This window comes from Artemia franciscana, chromosome 15 (assembly GCF_032884065.1).
Source record: "Artemia franciscana chromosome 15, ASM3288406v1, whole genome shotgun sequence".
NCBI lineage: Eukaryota > Metazoa > Arthropoda > Branchiopoda > Anostraca > Artemiidae > Artemia > Artemia franciscana.
This window is the reverse complement of record NC_088877.1, coordinates 35,868,579-35,889,422: the sequence shown is the minus strand read 5'-3', so window position 1 is coordinate 35,889,422 and position 20,844 is coordinate 35,868,579. Positions and strand designations below refer to the sequence as shown.

The following is a 20,844-nucleotide window of genomic DNA, read 5'->3' as shown; positions in this document are numbered from 1 at the left end:
TTAAGTGACCAAAAAAATTGGAGGGCACCTAGGCCCCCTCCCACGCTAATTATTTTCCCAAAGTCAACGGATCAAAATTCTGAGATAGCCATTTTATTCAACGTAGTCGAAAAACCTTATAACTATGTCTTTGGGGACGATGTACTCCCCCACAGTCCCCGTGGGAGGGGCAACAAGTTACAAACTTTGACCTGTGCTTACATATAGTAATGGTTATTGGGAAGTATACAGGCGTTTTCAGGAGGATTTTTTTGGTTTGGGGGAGGGGTTGAGAAGAGGGGGATATGCTGGGGGAACTTTCCTTCGAGAATTTGTAATGGGAGAAGAAAATTTCCATGAAGGGAGAGCAGGATTTACTAGCATTATTAAAAAAAACAATTAAAAAATAAAAGTGAAAAAGCTTTTTCAGCTGGAAGTAAGGAACAGCAATAAAACTTAAAACAAACAGAAATTATTACCCATATGAGGGGCTCACCTCCTTCTAATACCTCGCTCTTTACGCTAAAGTATTTTCAGTAATTTCAACTACTTATTCTACGGCTTTTGTGATTCAGGGGGTCATTCTTAATGAATTGGGATAAAATTTAAGCTTTAGTGTAAAGAGCGAGGTACTGACGATGGGGCGAATCCCCTCATAAATGTAATAAAAACATGAGAATACAAAAGTTCTTTACGTAAGCTAATTTTTAAGTTACGTAAATCTTTTACCAATAAAAAGATTCGTAAAAAATTAAAAGTTCTAGTTGCCTTTTTAATTAACCAAAAAATCGGGGGGCAACTAGGCTTCGTCCCCCGCTCTTTTTTTCTCAAAATCATTCGATCAAAATTATGAGAAAGCCATTGAGCCAAAAAAAAATAAATATGCAAATTTCGTTTTGATTATTCCTCTGCGGAGAGCCAAAATCAAAACATGCATTGATTCAAAAACGTTCAGAAATTAAATAAAAAAAACAAGTTTTTTCAACTGAAAGTAAGGAGTAACATCAAAACTTAAAACGCACAGAAATTACATCGTATATGAAAGAGGCTGCTTCCTCATCAACGCCCCGCTCTTTACGCTAAAGTTTTTTACTGTTTTAGAAAGTTTTTTACTGTTAATAAAGAAGAATTGAGAGAAAGAGTCAAACTTTAGCGTAAAGAGCGGGGCGTTGATGAGGAAGCAGCCTCTTTCATATACGAAGTAATTTCTGTGTGTTTTAAGTTTTGATGTCACTCCTTACTTTCAGTTAAAAAAACTTGTTTTTTTTTATTTAATATAACTAAGAACAAGAAAAATCTAGAGAAAATAGTTTAACGGGAAAAGCCTCCAGCTGAATCTATCAGGGAAGTTCATGGTTGGACTTTTATTTAAACTATTTCCACTTTTTTACAGGTAGAGAATCTAGCATCAGGATTGACAATTCACAGAAATATTGGGGGGGGGGAGGGGGCAAGGAATTTCTCGGATCTTTTTATTGAGACACAAAAGAGCTCTTTTTTCAAAATTTAGGTAGCTAGACGTTTTTTTTTTTAGAAAATATCTAAAAATCGGAAGTTGCACCCACTTCAATTTGCACCCCTGTCTCATGTCCCTTTAAAAATTAAGAAGCATTAACCTATAATAACAATACCTGTAAGTGCATTTTTTGTTCCATTGTGAAAACTTAGTCTAAGTTTCATAGCACAAAAAAGCCTAAACAAATATTTTGTTGACGTAAAACATGAAAAAATCCTTAGCTGTCATATATCTTGGAAATAATATTTAATAGTATAGGAAAAGCGCTATAGAAATGAGAAGTGATATGTTTATCAAATATCACTTTGTAATACAATGAACTTAAAGAGCACAGTAAATTTCTGCTGAATTCGAGTCACAACTGATACGTTTCGAGTAGATTTGACATTTCTTCAAAAATGGGCTAGCTTGTGAACAGAATTCGTAACGGTCGAGGAAATCTTGTCTATTCTACACTTACTGCATAGTTTAGTTGTATTGTCTAAGTCGCTGAAATGTTATTTTTTCTCTTGAGGTATTTCTTGCTAGTGTTTTCATTTTTTTTCTACTTTCCTGTATTTTCGTACTCCTCTAAGTACATTTCATGCTTGTAAAGTGGATTAAAATAGATTATTATAATTATTATTATTATTGTTTTCATTTTTTCTATTTTCCTGTACTTTCGTACTACCCTAAGTACATTTCATGCTTGTAAATACTCCTCTAAGTACACTTCATGCTTGTAAAGCGGATTGAAATAAATTATTATTATTGAATATCCTGCATATTTCTTATAAACATTGTACGTTAGAATTTTTAGTACTTGCTAATTATACAGAACACATCCAAGAAGTGAAGTTAGGTTAATCCTAATGAAATATACCAAAATATGATGAAAATATAATACTTTAGTAACTAAACCATGGGAACTACAACAAAAAACTATGGAAAGCAGGCCACCCAGGACGTATTATATTAAATATATAACCTAACCTAACCAAAATAACAACTTTGTATTAAGTATATAATTAAAATATACCTAGACCATAGTTTTTCACTGAGCTTTAGCTATTTGTCTCTGAATACAGATAGCTCAACAGATGTTTGTCAGATCATGCAGATTAGAATTCTTGAGTGTATTCTGGATAATTTACAAATATACAATTATTTACAATTATTTACATATTATTACAATAATTATTTACAATAATTTACAATTATTTACAATAATTTACCGAACTTTTATCAATTGTAACCCTTACCATTCCATGTGTTCCAAACACGTCTCCACTGATTCCACCGGGCATAATGCCCTCTGTCCCTCCTATGGATGGATTTAGACTTCCATAAAAAGAATTCAATCCATTAAGAGTAAATCCTGATTGGAATCTGTGCAAACCAAGCAAGGACGCAGCAGCCTGTAACATAAGATTTTATATATAAAAAACATAAAAATATTTTTACGTTTCTCAACAGTTAAATAAAAGAAATGCACTTGATAAATATATATTATTTCAAACGCAATAGCTTACTTTACTTTTACTTTCGGGGGAACCAGACAAAGAACTGTCCTACCAGGCACCAATAGGCTTTGGAATTATGTCCAGCAACCACTTCGATCTATCGATTACAGCTCCCCAGCTTCCAGTCTCTGTCCCATCTCCTACCATAGGCTACCTACGGATACCTCCCCATGGCTCAAAGTCCTCTTGGAATTTTTGTCAAAAATATTTGTCATCTGTCCACCCCGATGTCACAAAAATTTATTTGGGAAAATTTTTTTTTTCTTTTTGAAAATGAAACTACTAAGAGAAGACAGTTTTAACATAAGCGAGAATATAGCCCTATTCCCTTCCATTGACACTTCTGAGGCTTACATGGCCACAGAGAGTAGTTTATATATGAGTGTTTCACTCAAGGTCTGATTCAAAGATATCTAAACCAGGAACGTAAGTCAGTTGGTCTTCTCCCCTCAAAATGTAAAGTTTTTTGTGTGTTTTCTAACAATTTTCCTTTCTTTCGTTATTTCTAGTTCGAGTTCTTCTCTAAATAACTTAAGTTTAGAATATCACAATATTATATAGAGATAAAATAAATTCTTCAGACCAAAGGACGGAGTCTATGATGATAACATACATGTCCCCTTCTGTTTATTCCTCTCCTGGGACACCAATATTTAATCTCATAATTTAATTCTAACAATGGCAAGAAGGCTTTCTTATTGTGTCAAACAGGCAATCAGTTGGGGAGGGGTAGAGGGGGTAATTGTCCTCCTAAATTTTGAAAATAAATTGTCTGGTAGTTCCATTGAAAATACCTGTTATTAGTATTATATTTAAAAAAGTGGCAAAATATAAAAATTGCCCCTCAAGATTTTTAAAAATACATTTGGCCCTTCCCTCTATATTTTAGTGAATTAAAAGTTCTGATGTCTAAGGACTTACGCCAAGCAATTACGACAATATCCTTTTGATTAGGGAATCTTCGAAATCTCAAGAATTCATTTACTGAAAAAAAAAATCATGTTTTACCTGTGATTGGTAAGTTTCAGCACATTTTTTAGTTTGAGTCGCAGAGAAATATTTCCCCACTTTCTTTAAAATAGATTCCTATGTATGCCCCGCTTTTAATGATAAGCTTTTGTCAATGCAAAATAGGACAGTCCAAAAGGATTTTTATTTTTGGTAACTAAATTATTAACTTGGTAACTTGGCTTCTAAATTATTAACATGGTTAATTTGGCGACTAAATTTCAACGAAAATGGAGCCTGCCTGGTAATAATGAATGACAGAAGGCGGTTCCATAAACGCGTTACAATTTAAAGCTTTCAACAGAATGTTCTATAAATATATATATATATATATATATATATATATATATATATATATATATATATATATATATATATATATATATATATATATATATATATATATATATATATATATCGCTTTTTTTGATTAGCGAAATTGCCCTCCCCCTTTACTTCGATATGTGCCCCAAAACCGAAAATAATTTCCTTTACATTTATCCGAGTGCTAGTGGTAAATAGTTAGACATTTTGTTTTACTAGTTTAACAAACCAGCAATTAAAAAAAAGATACATGGGAGTAAATACCAAGAAACATCGTTATGTGTCGAAACTGCTTTTAGTAAAACGCAACACAACGGAAATTAAGCTGTGTTATAACTTCCTATACTCCATCAGATAATGTCAAAATATCCTCTCAATTCATCAGCGTTTATTACAACCGAAACATTGAAACACCAGGTGACCATCACTTGTACCACTCATTAATGAAAGTAACCATAAAAAAAGAAAAGAAAAAGGAACAATTGACCCTAAGGAAACTGACAATTAACTTGAAATATATATATACACATACACATGTATATACATACACACACATATATATATATATATATATATATATATATATATATATATATATATATATATATATATATATATATATATATATATATATATATATATATATATATATATATATATATATATATATATATATATATATATATATATATACATATATATATATATATATGTATATATATATATATATATATATATATATATATATATATATATATATATATATATATATATATATATATATATATATAGCTCAAAAACCAAAATAATATCCTGTATATTTATCTGAGTGAAAGAGGAATAAAATGTATATTTTAATAATAAAAAAAGTTCTAACCCGAGCTACAGACCCACTTGCAGCTTTTGGTTACATATAAATATTGCTGTATTTCTGGAATTGTTCAAAATAATTTGTTACGCTGGAATTATCTCAAATATAGCGAATTTATTCCATTTCTACTTCTATATTAGTAAAGAGGTCTAAAGATAAAATTTGGTGGCTCATAATTTGAACCATCAATTTTGCTGGGTGAAACAAAAACTATGGCTCACTAAATATTTTTTATTAATAATAAATTTATATAATCTAAGACCAAAAAGCTAGCATCACTAGGTTACAGGAAGAATATATCGACCCTACCTTGAGCTATTCAGAAAATGGTGCTTTTTTTACTCTTAGATTTACGCAGAAATTCAGGAGGGATAAGAAACTAATAAGTAGGTCCCCGTTAAGGCAAAACAAATATTTAAACAGATTGTTAAAGAAAAATAATAATTTTTAATTCGTAATATTTTTGAACTAAGGTTTATTTCACGAGTTTTGCGTTACCTCGAGGTCAGGAATCGAAAAAAATACTAGCAATTTATTTGGAAATTTCAGAAAGCTTTGTGAGATTATAAAAAATGCTGAAATATCAAGCAGGAAGAACAAAATTCGTCTAGTGTGCCCTGCTTAAAAAATATATTTTAAACATTTCAACAATGGAGTGAATGTTTCAAAATCGAAAGCTTGAAAAACCCACATATTGACTAATTTTCCAGAATTCTTCATTAACAAAATCACCGTTTTTAAAACTCTGGCAAAGCGAAGCGGAAAGTTCTGTGACTACAAAAATGACCTCGTAAAGCAAGAAAAAGACAAAACAAACCATTAAATTTGACACACGTGAAAATTAAAACAAGTGTAAATCACCAGAAATTCTCGGTAATTAAGCTTTAATCAGGATTCATAGCAATCATAAAAATAAAATGTATGAAGCTACACCAAGACATTTAAATAATCGTATCTTCAAGGTCCTCTGATGAACAAATTATATACAAAAGACAGGTAAACTCCTAAATGATCTCTATCTAGGGACAGATCTAGGGGGTACTTTAGGGGCATGTAGCATGCCTTTAGAAAACTTAAAGTTAAAATTTTCAGAGCATATTAATGGGGCTGCTGAAATAAAGCAAGACATTATTTACGGTCCAGCGAAGAGTATATTACATGCTCTGCTAGTGACAACACACAATTCTTAACATTCCCTTTTGCACAAAGGTATTAGTCTGTTGAATGAAGTGAGTAGTAAAGTAATGAAGTGAATAGTAAAGGTAAAAATAATGAAGATTTGAATAATTTTAAGTGTTGCTTAAAGGATAAATGATATAACAAATACATTTTTTTTAATTGTAAATATATATATATATATATATATATATATATATATATATATATATATATATATATATATATATATATATATATATATATATATATATATATATATATATATATATATATATATATATATAATATATATATATATATATATATATATATATATATATATATATATATATAAATGCAGTTTTATCGTGGAGGAAATGGAGGATGATAATGGATTGGTATTAGGTGGTTTGTTTTGTAGGTTGTTGGGCGACTCAGCTTTTATTCGATTAGTGAAATTAGGATTGAAGCAAATTTCGGATAAAGATATATTTATTTTTCCATGTTTACTGGACTGCCCCTTCGGACAGCCTTCTGTCACACTCTTGGCCAGCCCAGAATTATGTTTTTATGTTTGTTGTAGATATTTTGTTCAATATAATAAATAAATAAATACTATATTTGTATATCCAAGGTTGTCTGAAGGGTATGTCTATGATATGTCAGAAACAGCTACGGGAGCAAAGTTGAAACTTTCAGGTCGTCTTGAAGGGGCGGGGGGTCAATTGATATTTGTCTTTCCTGGAGGCTGTAACACAATGGTGGTTAGAATGGTTTCAGTCCTATAGAAGCCCAAAAATTATGCAGGTTTTAAACCCATTTATTTGAATAATGTTCCAGATAATGGGGTGGGCAAATGCCCACCCCAGATTTTTCAGGGGGCCCAAGCTTCCACCACAAAGAGCCCTTTGCTGGCCATAATAATCAATGATGTTCAACATAATCCATTATGTCCAATTGATTTAAAAATACTGCACGCCTATTACTTTCACCGACGTATTGTTTACTTAAACAAGAAAGTTTCTCGCTTGGGAGGGCCAGCCATTAGTCTGGTTAAATTTTCCACTTTCAGTTTTATCACTTAACCTCGTTAATTATGATCTTTCATGATATAATTAATGTTAGAGGTCAGTGTGGCTGAGTTCCACATTGGGTTACAGCACATTTCCATGCAACACACGGGTGCTGAAAATGAGTTTTTACTTAGAATGTTCGATCGATGTGCTGCCAAAACTCGCATTTTTTTCTTACGTGAAAATTGGGGGGGGGGCGAAATGGAGTTCATGCCCACCCCAAGATTTGGCCCAAATGGCGCTTCTGTAATGTTCCACGTAACCGTTCATCCAAAGTTCTATAGTACAGCTATTATAAAACTTTTTATTATTAAAAAGATTTTTTATTAATACACTAAAAGCTAGAAAGGAATCTGAAAAAGCTACTTTTAGCATGCTAAAGTCAGGTTGAACGCAATATCAAAGACATCAATTTTTGAAATTTAAAACGAGGGGGGAATTTGCTGTTCAATTTATAGTGAAGCAAGGAAATTTGTCGTTTTTTCTAAGGTTGTCAGTGACAATATCATAAAAGATATTTTTAAATGAAAGTCCCCCCCAAAAGTTATATTTGCAAAATTAGGGGGCGGTGAAAAATCAGTCGTTCTTATAGAATTGGGACAAAAAGTAAAACGTCAACGGAAAGAGCAGGGGGATCAAGAAGGGTTATTATTTTTAAAAAGGTTTCAAGCGAAGTACCGCATTACCATTGCTAAGATACGGGACTGCTGCTAAACATGGAGCTTCAAACAATAAAATCAAGATTGTGACAAAAAAAACAATGAAGAAAACTTACATGATGCCTAGATTCCAGCTTGCAAGAACAAATCATTTGACCTGTCAAGGGGTCAGGTATCATGGGTTTCATGCCATCACAACATTTTGAACTATTTTGAGCTGTTGTAATAGAAGTCACTGGAGGTATCCGTATCCCACTGGAACTAGACATTGCCAATCCTAACACCTGAAGTAAACGATTGAGGTATTTAGAATCATAGATGAATGAGGTCCGAAAAATTGATTTGTCATGTACAAAGCATATATGTCACGCTCCAAGCAAGCTATGCATGTTTGGTTAAAAAAGCGAGGTTTTAAGATATATCCTGATTTTTTAGATTTTTTTATTGGGTTATTATCTTAGAGTAGTTATTTTACATTTGTGCGTTGCCCGTACCCAGAGTTATAACTGGTTTCAATTCAAATTCAGATTTGTCTTAGCCATATACTATTATGTCACAAGTAATAGTACAAAGTCACGTACAAAGCATGTATGTCACGCTCCAAGCAAGCTATGCATGTGTGGTCAAAAAAAGCGAGGTTTTAAGATATATCCTGATTTTTTAGATTTTTTTATTGGGTATATTTTTTAGAGTAGTTATTTTACATTTGTGCGTTGCCCGTAACCAGAGTTATTACTGGTTTCAATTCAAATTCAGATTTGACTTAACCATATACTATTATGTCACAAGTAATATTATTTCTCTATTTATAATTGTGTATTTTTTTTAATATCTCAGGAAACCTGGCACAGAACCAGAAGGGATAGTAGGGAACCCTCCTTCCCCATAAAGCTAATGATGACTTCATTCACGTTCAAAAACTTGGAGCCCTTAGTATCTCCTCCACCCCGCTTTAAAGAATATAATTGGCCATGACTGTCTCATATGAAGCATTCCTTTTCGTCTTTCTTGGCATACTTGACAACTGGGGGTTCTGACTAGTATGCAAACTCTGTATACATCAAAAGAAATAATCAGAATATGAATTCCTTCTGTCTTTACAACGTGAGCAAGTATTATTATACGCAATTATCAAAGCATTTCTAAATTTTCAGCTAATTTGAATTTTTGTTTGAGCAAGATTGCCGGTTGAACCTACAATTTCAGGTGTAATTGATAGTAATAATTGCTTGCGTCTACTGTAACCGTTTAAATGAAATATTTAAGCATTTCATGTTTTATAAATACAGAAAAAGGGATGCTGAAGGTGTAGGTTGTTTCCCTGAAGTGGTGTAAGCACCTTTTAATTTGATGCTATCAAATGGTGTCAATTCACGGAAATGTAGGGATTTTTTTCAATGTCTTTGATGAGTGTACAAATAAAATGTATTTTCAAAATCTATGGGGCGGGCAATTTTTCCAATGAAAATTACAAAGATTTTCTTTTTAATCTAGGGGGCAGAAAATATAGTCAACAGGACAACTTTCCCCTGCTCCCCCTCCCCTAGTTTGCCTAACTCTGGATGAAATGTGGCGTTTTTTAATAATTACAGGCTATTAGTATGTTTTTTTTCAATTTTTTCAACGAAGATACGAAAAAAAGATAGATAGCACGAATATAGATATATAGAAACGAAAAAAAGAGATAACACGAAGATAGATAGAAACGAAGATAGCACGGTGTTTTTCTTAATATAAGGGTGTAATATCTAGGGCACGATTTATTGAGACAACTGCCCCTCCAATTGCTGCTCCTGAAGCTATGACAAATGGTTTCTGAAAAATTGTGCCACTAAAAGCTGTCTATCAACAAATGCAGATATAAGGAATAGCGCAGATGAGTCAGAAAGCCATTCTGCCTAACCTTGAATGAAGTGAAGAAACCTTTGACAAGTTCAGGCTAAACGGAGGTATGTGTTTCTATCCAGCCTTGGAAAATAATTTTAGATAGATGATTTACATTAAATATCATTTAAGTAGTAACATAATTATTTTTTCTTGAACTTCGAAACAGCTCTAATTTATTTGATTAGTGATCTAAGATGGAAGGTTTTCAAATAAAACTGGTCACAAGTCTAAGGCATATAATATTTTATTTAAATTTTATTATTTATTTATTTATAATTATTATATATAATTATAGTACTATCTAATTGAAATTATCATATAATAATTAGAGTTTTTATAATCGCTACTGTAATTAATATTATAACAGTCACTTAGAGGGAGTCGGACTCCCTCAGACACTTACAGGGAGGTACCCACTTTGGATAGGTTGTTCATGGCTTTTATCCGTCCTCTCCTTCTGCAAATATCAAATATATTTATATCTTGCATATATTTCATTTATATTAAAATGTATTTTCTACAGCGTTCCCAGTAATTTTTGTATTACCCATATAGTCTTTCTTTTCTTCAAAATGAAACATCCCCCAAAACACGATATTTCAAAAAGACATTTATCTGAGAGCAAAATAATAATATGGGTGTCAAATTTAAGGGGGGCTATGTTTTGCCCTGTGCGGACAGGGCAAAAGAATAATAATCTCCGCAATTTATTCCAGTTTATATTATCCTAATATAATTTGTTAATTTTTTACAGCTTTTTATCTCCAAATTATCCCCCTCCTCCCTCAAAATAAAGGTTAGCATAACTAAATGTCTAAATACAAATTTACTTACAAATAACCCCAATGCGCATCTGTGTTTATCGAGTAGGTAAATCTATGTGATTTCCAACGTCATTAAAGTCAAGAAACATGGCTTTCCATCACCTGATTCATATCATGGAGATCTTTTCTAACATTTCCTTGTGATGTTTCTTTAGAAATAATATATTGATGACGGGAGAGCCCATTAAGAGAATTTAATGCGTGAGCACAGATTAATTAACAAAATTCTTTGATTTAAGCTTCTGAAAATGGTCAAGTTATTTAGTGTAATTACGTAAATGAAGGTTTATTGCTGAAGTCGAAAAAAGGAATGTTGCATTTCTTCAAGTAAAAGCTTCTTTTTTAAAGGTTGTTACTTAGTAACAGTCAGAAAAAGAAAAAACCAATAGAATGGGGAGGGGTATTTCTTTAGAAAATTATAGGGAAGAAATGAAAAGGCTGAGGGAATGAATTCAAACCGAAAATAATTATTTAGAATACTTAAAATAGTTTAAGAAAATAGCGACGAAGACCACACTGCCTTCCCATAACAAACAAATACAAAGTAGAAACAATAGGGAAAATCTTTTTAAGACAGTGGAAATCAGTTCTGTGAATATTTCGGCCCTATGTCCAAGGGCTGTCTTCAGCACAATACGAGGACGAGAGAGAAAATATGTATATATAAATAAACTTACATTAAATTGTGAGAATTAAAACTAAATATAGTTATTTAAAAACGTTTTTAAAAAACAGCCCTAGCATCCTTACTTCAACGAAGTTCAACCAGGACTGACAAAAAGATAAAGTGAGAATATAAACTCATTCAAACTAAAGAGAACAAAGTGATTAAATGCAATTTCTCAGAGCCAACCTTGCTTTTTTAGCAGCGTGTCTCAAAGGCCTTTTCGTAGCTGGTTCAGTACTATTATATATCGGTTTAGTAAAATATTTTGTTAGATCGTTTTTAATTAAATTTGAGTATAAAGAATTTAGTGAGTATTCCCCTAAGTCCCTGTTCAAAGAAATATTATTATTTATTTTGAGATTAATTTTGATTGATTCTCGAACCACCTGTTTTATCTCCAAATCATTACTGATGAGTGAAGATTTTTCAAAAAGTACCGTGTGGGACGGATTATTAAATATATGCCAACCTAAAGCAGAATCAAAGGAGTTGTTGGAACTATTTGAAATTAATGCCTTGTCTATGTCTTTTTTATGCTGTTGTAACCGTTTTTCTATATTCTGATGGGTCCTGCCGACATAGTAATTTCCACAATCACAGGGTATTTGATAGACCCCTCTTTGGCGAGTAACTGAGGTCTTATCTTTACCAGAATTTAAGAAATTAATGATTTTAAAATTATTAGTAAAAACTACATACAGATTATTTTTTGTGCAAATATTTTTTAATTCTGTTGTGATCTTTGGGATATACGGAAGATAGACAATATTTGAGGGCTTATCAGTAGCCTCACATTGTGAAATATCTTTTTCGATTTAACAGACACCTTGTAAACTATTGCATACTTTTAATAATAATTTTATTGCCTCTTGTATAACTATCAGATTGATGTGTGTATGTCATAACAGATCGCAATCTTGGTCGTTTTCATACTGGAGCACGTACGACCTAGAAAATGATTATGTTTTCCAATTGGCCATTTTTAAAGGAAAAATTTTGGGTCATGCTTTTGTACTTTCACAAACTCATCAGCTGGCAACCATGGTACAAAACAACTTACTTACTATTCTCGTTAAGTTTCAAGTGCATTTTTCTGTTTTTGATTCAACAGCATATAAACTCCTCTTGAGAGGATCAAATCCTATCAAATTAAAGAAATATCACCTAAGTAATGACCTTAAAGCAAATTATAAATATTCCACAGTCGGTGAATTGCTGTAAAATTACTTCCAAACATAACATTATCACAAAAGATTGACCACATTTGGGTAATTGTAGTGACAAAAGGTGCCGACGGGCTGTAATACTCTTCATGAACTGATGATTGTATCACATACCGCCAAACACTCATTTTCACAACTTTTACGTGGATAGTAATTTATGATGATATATAAATCATTTTAATAATTGAACACTCATTATTCTCATAAACAAAATTAAATCTGCTAAAACCTCTATGTGGATCAAACGGAACTTTCCTAATTTAAATCTTATAGTAAATAGGGGATAGGGGGAAGCCACATTTCTCATGGATCCCCCTTTCTTAGGTTGGAAAGATATCTTTTATGGTATTTTCATTAAAAATATACCAGTGTAGACCTAGAAGTGGGGCTTTTGAGAAGGAAACATGTTAAGGAAATAATTCTTGCTTCATAATATGCAGACAAATTGTAGTTAACATATTTTGACTGCAATTCCACTGTACTTTTCCCCTAGCCATTCCTAATGTTTGAATTTATAGCTCAAACTATATATGCCCCATGCTTTTTGCCATGCGTCACTCTTTTTTCAACGCGTGTACCCTCAAAGTGAACCAACTGTGAGGAAATCAAGAAACGCAAAAACACGTTGGAGATGTATAATTTGGGCTATATATTTGCGTATTAGAAGGGAGGGTAAAGTATAGTAACGTATAGTTAAAATTAACGCAATAGGCTTTTAGCATGTATTTTTGAATGACATGATGTAGTTTATTTTTTTTAAATCAATGTTTTCTATTTTTGTCTCATTTATAAACTTGAAAAGTAACTCAAACTAAAAGTAGATTTAAATATCTTAATTTTTGAGCACTTTTTTCAAATCAAGTTAATAGCTTTTAATTGAAGGCTATAGCTTACATTATTTCGGAAACACAAAAAGTTTTATCATAATAGATGGCGTCTTCTTCCTTATTTAACTTAGCCTTACCGCAAGTATAGCTACACACAAGGTCAGGAAAGGGGTACCCTTTTGAAAAAGATAAGAAAAAATACCAGAAATTATTTACCGTTGTAATTATTTATTTTTAGCAGGTTGTTTTGTGTTTGAAGGGGAGGTGGGGAAGCAAACACTTACACATAGCTAAATATTTGGGTGAGAATCAGATAGTGGGTATTATTCCCAGCCCAAGTAGAAACTAAATTGGCCCTGGTCGAGGTCTCACTTCGGCTGTGGTATATTGAAAGACGTTATATGACATTTTCTAGCAACCTGGCATTTTTAAACCCAGTATTTTTGGTCGGTTGGTTTAATGATTTTCCAACTATCTTGTTTGATAAAAAAAAAAAAATTCTCCTGCACATATCCCGGGTCAGTAGCACACTCAGAGAACAATTATGGGGGGCTGACGGGGGTCCCTGGGCCAACCAACGGAAACCTTTTCAAAATTCTTTAGAAAAAAGTTGTATTTTAAAGAAAAATTTTAAGCTTTTCAACTGACTTTTTCTTGAGGGGGGAGGGGTATAGCCCCTTTGGCATCCTCTATGGGTACGCGCCTGTCCCGGTCATGATTAAAAAGAAAATTGTAGGTTTGTCCTATGATTGAAGCTGCTGGGGAAGTTAAGCGAGAATCCGAGGGAGAACTAGGTCTTCAATGGGCAAAATAGGCCTGCCCGAGAGCAAAGCATGGTATGGAGGGTACAACTACCCTCCTACTCCCTACTAACTTATGACCCTGAATTAGAAAGCTGGTGCTGGACTGGAACACGCTCAATTAGTTATTAATATATATTCAGCTATGTCCCACCGTTGCTATTTGACCGACGGACTGTCGTCAATTGTTCTTACAGAAATTTTGCCTTTGGACTAACAAGAAAATACCTGGAAATGCTTAGCGTATACATGTTCCATTTTTATGTTCAATATATTATAATTAGAATTTTTTAAGCTCTTTTTTTTTGTCAGTGTGTTGATTTACGGGAATTAACAATAGGACAGGGATTAGGTCATAAGGAACCTTTGGAGCAGTTGCCAAATTGACATTAGTAATGTTGGTACCTTTATGTGATTTAAATAAAAAAAAACAAGTTTTTTTAACTGAAAGTAAGGAGCTACATTAAAACTTAAAAAGCACAGAAATTACTTCGTATATGAAAGAGGCTGCTTCCTCATCAACGCCCCGCTCTTTACGCTAAAGTTTGACTCTTTCTCTCAATTCTTCTTTCTAAAACAGTAAAAAACTTTAGCGTAAAGAGCGGGGCGTTGATGAGGAAGCAGCCTCTTTCATATACGAAGTAATTTCTGTGCGTTTTAAGTTTTGATGTCACTCCTTACTTTCAGTTGAAAAAACTTGTTTTTTTTATTTAATTTCTGAACGTTTTTGAATCAATGCATGTTTTGATTTTGGCTCTCCGCAGAGGAATGATCAAAACGAAATTTGCATATTTTTTTTTTGGCTCAATAGCTTTCTCATAATTTTGATCGAATGATTTTGAGAAAAAAAGAGCGGGGGACGAAGCCTAGTTGCCCCCCGATTTTTTGGTTAATTAAAAAGGCAACTAGAACTTTTAATTTTTTACGAATCTTTTTATTGGTAAAAGATTTACGTAACTTATAAATTAGCTTACGTAAAGAACTTTTGTATTCTCATGTTTTTATTACATACATGAGGGGATTCGCCCCATCGTCAGTACCTCGCTCTTTACACTAAAGCTTAAATTTTATCCCAATTCATTAATAATGACCCCCTGAATCACAAAAGCCGTAGAATAAGTAGTTGAAATTACCGAAAATACTTTAGCGTAAAGAGCGAGGTATTAGAAGGAGGTGAGCCCCTCATATGGGTAATAATTTCTGTTTGTTTTCAGTTTTATTGCTGTTCCTTACTTCCAGCTGAAAAAGCTTTTTCACTTTTATTTTTTAATTGTTTTTTTTTAATAATGCTAGTAAATCCTGTTCTCCCTTCATGGAAATTTTCTTCTCCCATTACAAATTCTCGAAGGAAAGTTCCCCCAGCATATCCCCCTCTTCTCAACCCCTCCCCCAAACCAAAAAAATCCTCCTGAAAACGCCTGTATACTTCCCAATAACCATTACTATATGTAAGCACAGGTCAAAGTTTGTAACTTGTTGCCCCTCCCACGGGGACTGTGGGGGAGTAAGTCGTCCCCAAAGACATAGTTATAAGGTTTTTCGACTACGCTGAATAAAATGGCTATCTCAGAATTTTGATCCGTTGACTTTGGGAAAATAATTAGCGTGGGAGGGGGCCTAGGTGCCCTCCAATTTTTTTGGTCACTTAAAAAGGGCACTAGAACTTTTCATTTCCGTTAGAATGAGCCCTCTTGCAACATTCTAGGACAACTGGGTCGATACGATCACCCCTGGGAAAAAAAACAAAAAAAAACAAAAAAACAAAAAAACAAATAAACACGCATCCGTGATCTGCCTTCTGTCAAAAAATGCAAAATTCCACATTTTTGTAGATAGGAGCTCGAAACTTCTACAGTAGGGTTATCTGATACGCTGAAACTGATGGTGTGATTTTCGTGAAGATTCTATGACTTTTAGGGGGCGTTTCCCCCTATTTTCTAAAATAACGCAAATTTTCTCAGGCTCGTAACTTTTGATGGGTAAGACTAAACTTGATGAAACTTATATATTTAAAACCAGCATTAAAATGCGATTCTTTTGATGTAGCTATTGGTATCAAAATTCCATTTTTTAGAGTTTTGGTTACTATTGAGCCGGGTCGCTCCTTACTACAGTTCGTTACCACGAACTGTTTGAATCGTCATGTTTTTCAATGCAGATTCTAAACTTATCGATTTCGTACTTTTACCACTGTTTATGATTTTAGGGAAGTCAACACTTTCAGAAATGACGTAAACGAGTTGAAGGGGGGGCAAGCGTGGCAAAAATTGTGTCACACCTGGCGAATATTTTGTCAAGCGTGGCGGAACTCTGTGGCACTCTTGGTTTTCTGAGATTTACGTAAGGTTGCGGGAAGGGGGTGCCCTCTCGTTTTCATTTTACAATTTATAGTTCTCCCCGTGGTTCCAAATTTAAGGTAATATGTAAATGGCAAAATTTGTTGGTTTAAATATAATTTTTGACCGGTGAACTGTCGCCAACTATTATTCACATCAAAATAAATTCGCTTTTATTCGGGAATAAGTGAGAGTAAAATAAAATAAAATCATATGGTTTAAGTCAAAAAAGTGAAAAATAAGGAAGAGGACTCCAGGGACGCATTCAGGGAGGGCCTTCCCTCCCCTCGTCTCCGAAATATTGTATTTTTGAAATTTTCTGGGCTCTTCTTATTTAATTTGCCAAATACAAACTTTTTTTCAGAATCCCCCCTCCCATAATCAAATCCCTGTGCACCAGTCTGGACGACAGTCCAAACTGGCTTCGCTGGATGAATCTTATTACACTGTGCGCTAAGTCATTTCCCGTTGGAGGAAAAATTGAATTTTGAATTTCAAATTGAATTTTGGAGGCAAAATTCAATGTAAGACTTGTAACTTGTCTTACATATAACATTTGAGACTTGTAAAACTGTAAAAGTAATTTTACAATTTCAGTCCTTTCCTAAAATAATGGATATAAACCGAATTTTAATTTTATTTTGTTGACCTAGCTCTATTTAACGTTATGTAAAACAGGGGTATATCCAGGGGAACTATGGGCTCCCCAAGATTTTTCTGGCGCCCTGACTTGTTTTTCTTTTTGTACTCTTCTTTAAATAAACTTGTCAGTTGCCCCCCTCAATTACTTAGAGAAAAATTATTACATTGCACATGCCCCATGACCCTCCAGATGTACACCTCCCCCCGATGATAAAAATGATGGAGCTACGCTTCTGTATCCTAGTGTAATAAAGGAGAAGAGAACTTCCATAAATCACAAAATAAGAATAATCTCTATTGTAACTATCAATTCTTCTTTACGGTTAGAAACGACCCGTTGTTTATAGTTATAGGCTACAATATGTATTAACTAAAGTTAGTTTCAAAGCATTAGAGCAATTGTTACATTCGCAAGAATAATGTCATTTCATTAAAAGTATTTCAAAAATAATTTTAGAACATTAAAATAATCTATAGTTGGTGTATCAACAACCACGTACTAATGACTTAATTATATTTATAAATGCTGACTTAAATATTATTTTCGCAGGAATAAATAAAAAAAAATTTTTTAAAGTAAATGGCTTGCGCTGAAATAAAATGTTGTTTTAAAAATGTTAAATAGCCAAACTCATACAAAATAGTTTTCATTATAATATAGATTATGCTAATATATTAATAAGTACTTACCGGTGGTGAGTTAGTGGTATTTAGAAATTGTGCCATAACACAAATTACACCAATTACAAGTTGTCACTATCACTACTAAATTGTCTCTGAAGTTGTGATACACGATCAAAAACAGAGTATGACAAATCTCTTATTGTCGCAGGCTCCCCAGAGGGTAAGAGCAAAAACTAACACGGAGCTACTGGTGTAACTGAAATCACCAAAATATCAGACAATTCACGCCCTTTCCTAAGGGGAAAATTTCAACCTTTTTCACCCACTATGAGGCATATTTCCAAAGGTCCTTTTTGTTTATTGCCTGTACTGTGATTCGTTAATCTCGACTTGTGGGCTCCGCCTTTAAAAACTTTAGCCAATAAAAAATCGGGATTTAGATGATGGAACACTTAGACTACAGCTGTTAGGGCCATGTTGACACGAATCCTGTCACTCTAGCGGATCATTCTTGAACTACTTATTTGGAAAAAGAAAACCAATAAAGCTAGATTCATTTTGTCATGAAAAATTGTAACATCAAATTTAATTGCGGTATGGCAACCTTAATATTTTTAAAATAAATAAAGAGGAAAAATTTGCATGAAGAGACACTTAAAAAAACCCGCTTAGAGCGTGGGAGAGAGGGGTTGATGGAAAATATACGTTTGAAAAAACATGTTAAATTAAATTTATCCCCAAGTTAAAGGGGGCCAACAAGGTACACCACCAGACATGAATTTTTCTAACAGGGGCTTATTTGTTGGTGGGGGCAAAGGCCTTTACAGAAATTTGAAAGTTTTACTAATTACAGAGGCCAAAATAGTTCCGAGGAGCGTGATCTTCTAATCCGTAAAAATAATTTTGTAGGCTACTCCCATCCTAAAATTGTGTTGAATTGTGTTACTTATCCTTATTTAGGCCTATTTAAAAAAAAATAGCGGTAAAAATTACATGAAGATATCAACAAACCTGCCAACAGCAGCATCGATTTTTCTATTTCCAGGGAGGATTAATTTTGTTATTTTTAACTATTTCAATGAAAAATACCAAAAAAGGGCAATTTTAACAGACATATTGAAAAGAGGTATTTATAAAAATCTAGGGGAGAGGGGCAAACAAATTTAGGAGAGAAAATCTCTCCTAATTTACGCCCCTGTACAGAAAGGGTAAATATATGAGAAATGAAAAATTATCTATGGTAAAAAAAATTAATTTTTTTTTGGGGGGGGGGGAATGAAAACAATGAAGTATATTTGTTTAAATATTGAGGAATCTGAAGAATAGTCCAGAAATAAGATAAGTTATTTTTTTGTGATTTCTTCTGCTATTTTTCAACAGATAATGGATTTAGGCAGGCGAAATAATTGGTGTTGGCTAAGACCTATGGGGTCCGGAATTAATTTTATAGTGTAAGGATCCCTAGAAGTTTAATAATTAAGGATAATCGAATCCTTTAGAATTTATTCAAAAAATGAAAATAATGATTTAAAAATTTTAATTCCTTGTAATTAAGCCCACCATTCACTACTTGGTACGGACTTTTTTCTCAACTATAACATGACAATTTGTTTTTGTAAGCGGTAGTGAATTTTGGCCTTGCTGCGTATGATCTTAAATTTTAGTTTTATTTGCGAAAGAAGGATTCTTAACGAATAAATCACTAAAAAAAGGATTTTGTGTCTGATTTTTCAATTTCCGGGTGAAAGGGGCTGTTAAGGCAGCTAAGCCATAATAACTTAAATTGAAAATTTTTGAACTAAAATTTCTATTTTTTAGATCGTCATGCACGAGACACTAGCCTTTTTTAATTAAAAATATTAGGTCACAATTAGATGCAATGAGCCAATATTAATCTATGCATTCATGATGAATAATATTGAACTAAGTGCTCAGATAATTAGATAATTACATGATAGCACATAAGTTATTTTAACATTTCATAATAAAATATATTTTTTCCATAAATTATTTTTTTTCTGGATTATAGAATTAAATCCTTGAAAAATATGAGTAAATTCAAATATTTTGAAACGGTAAAATAATGAATTGTAAAAAACTGAAATGGTTAAAAATATATTTCGAAATAGTAAGTGTCTTAGTCACCACCCAGTACGAATGAGTATTAACCAATGAAAGTAATTAATATAATTAATATTTTTATCATATTTCCCAGGCATTCGAAAGTTTCCCATAATTATAAAGTAAAAACAACTGGAAATATGAATCAAAACCTGCAAAAAGATATTGGACTTACTCAATCATTTGCTTATTCAACATAAAGTTATTATGATATATAACCCAGCCATAAATTAATTAGTATTTCAGTTGCTTATTAAAGTGCTACTATTTCATATAATAACATACGACCATAAGCCTGTTTCTATCGTAACTAACAAAAAATTTGTTATAAAAAATCTATGAAAAGTTGTGTTCCTGCAAGCAAATAGAAAATTACTAGAATAATGCTAGTAGTATCTTATAATTCAGATTGTAGTCGGGAATTTGATTTTGATTTTAAGAACAAAATACAAAATATTTAAGGAATGAAAATCACTTTCTTTACTTAAAAATCAGTTTTGCATGGTTCGTGTGTTTTAAAGTTTTCGTTGCATTTTAATTTATGTTTTCAAAATCAAAAACGCTTTTTTAGCTCTTTATTGATGTTCACTTGTTTTCATATTTATTTCCCGCAATTTATATATTTTCACGAATAGTTTACAAACAAATGTTAGTTGCAACGCATTGCTACTAAAAAGCGTTTTAAGGTAACAATTCCATTCCCCCGCAAGCTAACATAAAATTTTTGTGCTTTACGATTTTGTATTGCATTTAGTTTTATTTTAAAAGTTTGATATGATGTTTAAATCTTTGAAGGTCCTAAC

The 20,844-nt window shown here is 32.6% G+C and overlaps 1 protein-coding gene across 2 annotated transcripts in view; it reads right to left on the bottom strand.

Annotated features, from left to right (window-relative positions):
* Positions 1-18,202, bottom strand: part of LOC136036413 (homeobox protein araucan-like) — a 38,068-nt gene extending 19,866 nt beyond the window's left edge. Inside the window, exons 1-3 of one of the 2 annotated variants that reach the window (XM_065718628.1) lie at positions 17,987-18,202; positions 8,207-8,374; positions 2,737-2,892 (exon numbers count right to left, since the gene is read on the bottom strand). In XM_065718628.1, the coding sequence (XP_065574700.1) occupies positions 2,737-2,892; positions 8,207-8,374; positions 17,987-18,022 (360 nt within the window). In that variant the 5' untranslated portion in view covers positions 18,023-18,202. Of the gene's footprint in view, positions 1-2,736; positions 2,893-8,206; positions 8,375-11,478; positions 11,562-17,986 lie in introns of those variants that run through there. The other variant, XM_065718629.1, reaches the window with a different exon arrangement.
* Between the last annotated feature and the right edge of the window lie 2,642 nt (positions 18,203-20,844).